Source organism: Crocodylus porosus, unplaced genomic scaffold (genome assembly GCF_001723895.1).
Source record: "Crocodylus porosus isolate Cpor-Errol unplaced genomic scaffold, CroPor_comp1, whole genome shotgun sequence".
NCBI lineage: Eukaryota > Metazoa > Chordata > Crocodylia > Crocodylidae > Crocodylus > Crocodylus porosus.
Genome location: NW_017728918.1, coordinates 11621606 through 11626842, shown reverse-complemented (window position 1 = coordinate 11626842; position 5237 = coordinate 11621606). Strand labels below are relative to the sequence as shown.

At 60.6% G+C, this 5237-nt stretch overlaps 1 protein-coding gene across 2 annotated transcripts in view; it reads left to right on the top strand.

Annotated features, from left to right (window-relative positions):
• The window catches only part of ZNF512 (zinc finger protein 512), a 23207-nt gene extending 21551 nt beyond the window's left edge, over positions 1–1656 (top strand). For both annotated transcript variants that reach the window (XM_019537300.1, XM_019537299.1), the window contains 2 exons: positions 708–806; positions 1062–1656. In XM_019537300.1, coding sequence (XP_019392845.1) covers positions 708–806; positions 1062–1535 — 573 coding nt within the window. In that variant the 3' untranslated portion in view covers positions 1536–1656. The remainder of the gene's footprint in view (positions 1–707; positions 807–1061) is intronic.
• Positions 1657–5237: the final 3581 nt, after the last annotated feature.

Below are 5237 nucleotides of genomic sequence, written 5' to 3'. Positions count from 1 at the left end.
GAGATTGAACAGTGCAGGCCCAAGGACCAAGCCTTGGGGGACTCCGCTGCCCACTTCCCCCCAGGTTGAATATGACCCGTCCACCACCACCCTCTGAGTGTGACCCTTCAGCCAATCTGCAATCCATCTGACTGTGTAGGCATCAGTGCCACAGTCACCCAATTTCTTAATGAGGATGGGGTGGGAGATGGTGTCAGAGGCCTTGCTGAAGTCCAGAAAGACTACGTCCACGGCAACACCTGCATCCAAGGCTTTTGTGACCTGATCATAAAAGGCAGTCAGGTTGGTCTAACATGACCTGCCCCTAATGAAACCGTGCTGGTTGCCCTTGAGTATCATCTCTGAGGTCATTTCCCTTGGATGCATCTGTCACAGCCCTACTTGCAGCCTGGTGGGCCTTCCCCAGCAGGCTCTGCAGACAGGGACACAGCTCACTTCCAGCAATAGCTGAGATCGAGCAGAAACAGAGAGCGAGTTCTCGCCTCCCTTCCCTTCCCTTCCCCTCTCCTCTCCTCCCCTCCCCTCCCTCCCTGCCAGCTGTGTCCGTGTCTGTGGCCAGAGCATATGTGCTCCTGGGCTGAGCAGAGCCCTTGGGGTCTCCTCGTGGGATTGCACATGGCCTTGGGGTGGGGCTGGGCTGGGCCACTCAGCCCCCTCCCTGGGTGGAGAGGGGGCCAGTTGTGACCTGTCCTATGTTTTGGTGCCAGGGAGACTTTGTGGCTGGGAAATACAAGTGTCTCCTGTGTGACAAGGAGTTCATCTCGGAGAGCGGGGTCAAGTACCACATCAATGTCCAGCACAGTGAGGTGAGCAAGTGTTGGGGAGTGGGCACCACATCCTGTCCTGCCCCTGCCCCCCCAGCCCCAGCACTACAGGACCCATGCTGCAGCGTCCTCAACCCCTTCTGTGCCCAGCAGCCTTCGCCAGCCCATTGCAAACTTCACCGGGCACATGCCACCCACCCTTCAGCCGGTGCAAACTGTCCATGGGTGGAGAAGGGAGGCGGCTGCGATCAGTCTCCCCAGTTGATACTAACCCCTCTCTCCCTCCTGTGCCCCCAGGACTGGTTTGACATGGACATGAAGACCACCAAAAGCTTTGAGAAGCTGATGAAAACCCAGCGGGGTGGGGAGGAGCCACGGAAGAAGTGTCTGTCAGCCCGGGGCCGGAAGAAGAGGCATGGACCCGCATCTGCCAAGAAGCCGCCCAGTGCCAGGGCCGAGACACCACCAGAGGCTGAGACACCTCCCGGTGCTGGGGCTGAGAAGCTGCCTGGGGCCAAGAAGCCACACAGCGCCAAGAAGCCACCTAAGTCCGAGAAGCCGCCCAGCGCTGGGGCCGAGAAGCCGCCCAGCGCTGAGAAGTCACCCAGCAGCAGGGCTGAGAGGGGCCTGCGGAGGAGCCTGAGGGGCCACCCCCCGAGCACTGATGAGAGCAAGAGCAGCAAGGAGGAGGAGAAGCCCCTGCCTACCCCGCAAGCAGCCACCCCTCAAGCAGCTACGCCCAAAGCCGCCCACCGCCGGGGCAGGAAGTAGAGCACAGAGGGCAGGTGCACAAAGCTTCCCTGCTGCTGCAGTGCCCTAGCCAGTGCACCGGCCATGTACCTAGTGTAGCATGGGCCTGGGGCCCGTCATGCTTGTTTAGTGCTTTCCAACATTGCTGTGCTCTGTCTTGTCATTGTCATCCTCGGGTCAGTGAGGGCAGAGCTGCCCGCCTCTCAAGCCACGTGGGCTCTGGAGGAGCCTCTGGGGTCGTGCAGAAGCTCTGGTGCACGTGCAGAAGCTCTGGCTGCTGCCACGCTCGGGCCTCCTGCTCCTGCACCCACATCTCCTTGAGCCCAGCTTCCCAGAGAGCAGCAGAGGCTCCCCTCCTGGTGCAGGTGCTGCAGGCTGAGAGCAGGTGGCTGTCAGTGAGCAGTCGTGCTTGACCTGGGAGAGGCTTACTTTGGTCCCGGCAGCAGCAGAGCAGCCAGAGCCCAGTGCTCCTGCACCTCTGTCCTGCTGGGCAGCTGCAGGCTGGTCACCAGTGCCCTCTGCCCTGGGTCATTAGTAGGAGCCATGGGTGCGAGGGGTGAGGCCCCTGGGGGTGGCAGGGCACAGCCGAGGGGCCCTGCGCTCATCTGACTGCACCCTGAGCCCTGCTGGGTGCCCCTGGGTTAACACCACCAGGGTCTGGGCTTCCCCACCCAGAAGAAATGGGAGTTGGGTGCACAGCAGCAGGGGCAGGGGCAGAGCCTGGTGAGTTAGTGTCCCCAGGGACAGCCTGCAGGGGCTGTGTGTGGTGGGTGGTGCCGGGGGCCCTTGTGAATCTGGCTGAACTCAGCTCCCACCGTGTCTGGTGGCCATGAGCCCCACAATTCAGTGCCACCCTGGGGGACAAGAACAGCCTTGCCTTAGCTTTCAACTAACATTCCCCTGAGTCCCATCTCATGGATGGACCCTTCCCCCAGTCTGTTCAGGTCACTGGATCCCAGCCCTGCCTGCCAGAGTCTGCAATGCCGGTGCCACCTATGCATTGCACTTGCCTATCATCCAAATCATTAGTGGAGATATTAAACAGGCCTGGGGGCAGGACAGAGCCCCGGAGAACCCCACCTGGACACGGCCATTGCAGACTACCCACTGGGCACCATGGCTCACGTAGCTGCGCGTCTCCCTTGCAGTGCTTCCTTTTGCTCTGGATCCTTAGCTCCTTACTGAGGCTGTCCTGGGAGCCTGCATCGCAGCCTGGCTGCAATGGGCACTAGAGGTGCAGCTGGACCCAGTGTCCTGCTCTTAGACTTAGCAGCAGAAGCCCCATGTCCCAGGCCGGGCAGCAGCCGGCTCGGAGGGTTGGAGGCTGCTGGGCAGCGAGGCAGAGCTGGGTGCTCCCCTGTGCGTAGCGCTAACGTGTATTAGGCAGCAGGAATGTAGCCCAAAACCTGCTGAGAGCAGCTCCGAAGGGAGGGAACAGGTGCTGCTCTCCCCTAATCTGCCCCAGGCATGCAGGGAGGTGCTGCTCCAGGGCGTGCGTCTGCCCACCCCTGGGTCACAGGCTCGTCGGTGAGCAGGGCTGGAAGGGACCTCGCATGGCCGCATAATCCGACCCCTGCTCGAGGCAGGACCACCCCCAGCTAAACCTGCCCACCCATGGGTTTGCATGCCCTGCTCTGCAGTTTCCAGGCATGGGGATTTTGCAGCCTCTAGACGGGACGGCCTATTCCAGTGCCAGGTCACCGTTGGTGTCAGGCAGCTCTTCATCTCCAGCCTCAGTTTCCTCTGCTGCAGCTTGAGGCTGTTGCTTCCAGTCCTGCCCCCTGCACCCACTGAGAAAAGCCCCTCTCTGTCCCCTCTCATCGCCTTAGAGGGCTCTGCAAGCTGAGATCATGTCCCCTTTGAGCTTCTCTTGTCCAAGCCAAATACCCCTGGCTCTCCTAGCCTGTCTTCAGTCTCATCTCCCAGGCCACTGATCCGTTCTGTTGCCCTGTGCTGGACTCTCCCATCTGTCCACGTCCTTGTAGGACACGGGGCCCCAGTGTTGAGCAGTCGCTGCCCTCAACATGTGAGTGGCACAGCTGTGAATGCAGCCTGGGAGGCTGCTGGCCTTGCAACGAGAGTGCGGCTGGCTGCTCGGCTCAGCTCCAGCCACAGGGCCCCAGCACCCACTCTGCAAGGCAGAGGTGCAAGCTGCTTGAGCCACATCTGAGGGGTGAAATGGGACATTGGAGAGCCCAGAAGTCCCTAGCGGGGCTCGTTCCAGGGTGAGGGGACAGCTGCAAAGCATCCCTCAACCAGGGAAGAGCTCGATTGTGGTGCTACCCCAGTGCGGGGAGAATTGCAGGGGGCTTTGCTGGGGAATGCGGAGCCAGCAGGCAGCCAGGCCTCAGGACCGCAGCTATGACAGACTGCAGCAGAGGCATCTGATGGGAGCACAGCCAGAAAAGCAGCTGGCCCAGGCCCCTGCAGCCAGGACAGCCTGTGCACCTGGCCTGGCCAGAGCGAGCTGCCAGCAACAGGAAAAGCCCAGAGCCCCGAGGAGCAGAGAGCGGGGTCCTGGGAGGCAGCATGGCTGGGACAGGCCAGGCGGCAGCCTGCAGCATCTGGGGGCTGGTCCATGGCTGCATTGCCTCTTCCCCTGGAGCTAACCACCCTCCGGCCAGCACTGAGTCCTGCCTGGCTCCCTTCATTGTGCACTTGGGAGCCCATGGAGGCTGGAGAGGATGAGTCTTTGCCCACCCCTGGGGGTCGGGAGCCTGCCCAGGGCATGGGGTGCTCTGCCCTTCGGGGGTGGCGCAGTGAGAGCAGCAGCTCTTCTACGCAGGCAACAGCCAAGAGCTGAGGGTCGGGGCCTCGCCCGGGTGCTGCGTGCAGTTGTAGGCTCCACATTTTAAAACACATGAGAGGGTCCAGAAGCAGCAAAGATGATCCCGGCCTGGCAGGCAAGTCCTGCAAGGAGAGGCTGGAGGAGCTGGGCAGGGTCAGCTTGCAGAGAAAATGCCTAAGAGGGGCCACGACAGCAGGCTGCAAATCCCCGAAGGGCTGCAAGAATGGAGAGGAAACCCCTGTTCTCACTGCAGAGAGGACGCGGAGCAACGGCTGGAAGTTGGCAACCTTACAGAAGCAGGTCGTTGGGGCTGCGGCCCCCTGCTTTCCCAGGCGTTAGGCCTGTGCTGTCTCAGGGTTGACTGGTCTTATGAAGAGCTTGGACACGGGGTTGTCTGGGCTGGTTTGGATGGGGCTGATCCTCAGTATACCGCCTCAGCTTGCAGTTGTAGGGAGGCAGTTAGGCCAAAGCTACCTTGGAGCTAAGGATGGCATCCCAAGTTAAGGATAACAAAAAAGTGTTTTTCAGATGCATAGGGAGTAAAGGGAAGGCCCAGGGTGGAATAGGACCATGACTGAATGGGCAACAGCAAGTGGTGACAGATGGGGGGACTAGGCTGAACTCCTCAATGAGTTCTTTGCCTCAGACTTCCTAAATGAGGGGCAAGACAAGTCTCACAATGGGATTGTAGAGAGGCAGCATCTGGGTGCCAGACCACCAAGCACTGACCCTGAGATGGTGCAGAGTCACTTGGAAGGACTGGATGTGTTTAAGTCGGCAGGCCCAGACGAGCTCCATCCGAGGGTGCTGAAGGCTCTGGCGTATGTCAATGCACAGCCACTGGCAAGAATATTTCAGCACTCGTGGTGCACGGGCCAGGTCCTGGAGGACTGGAAAAGGGCAATGTGGTCCCTATTTTCAAGAAGGGGAGAGGC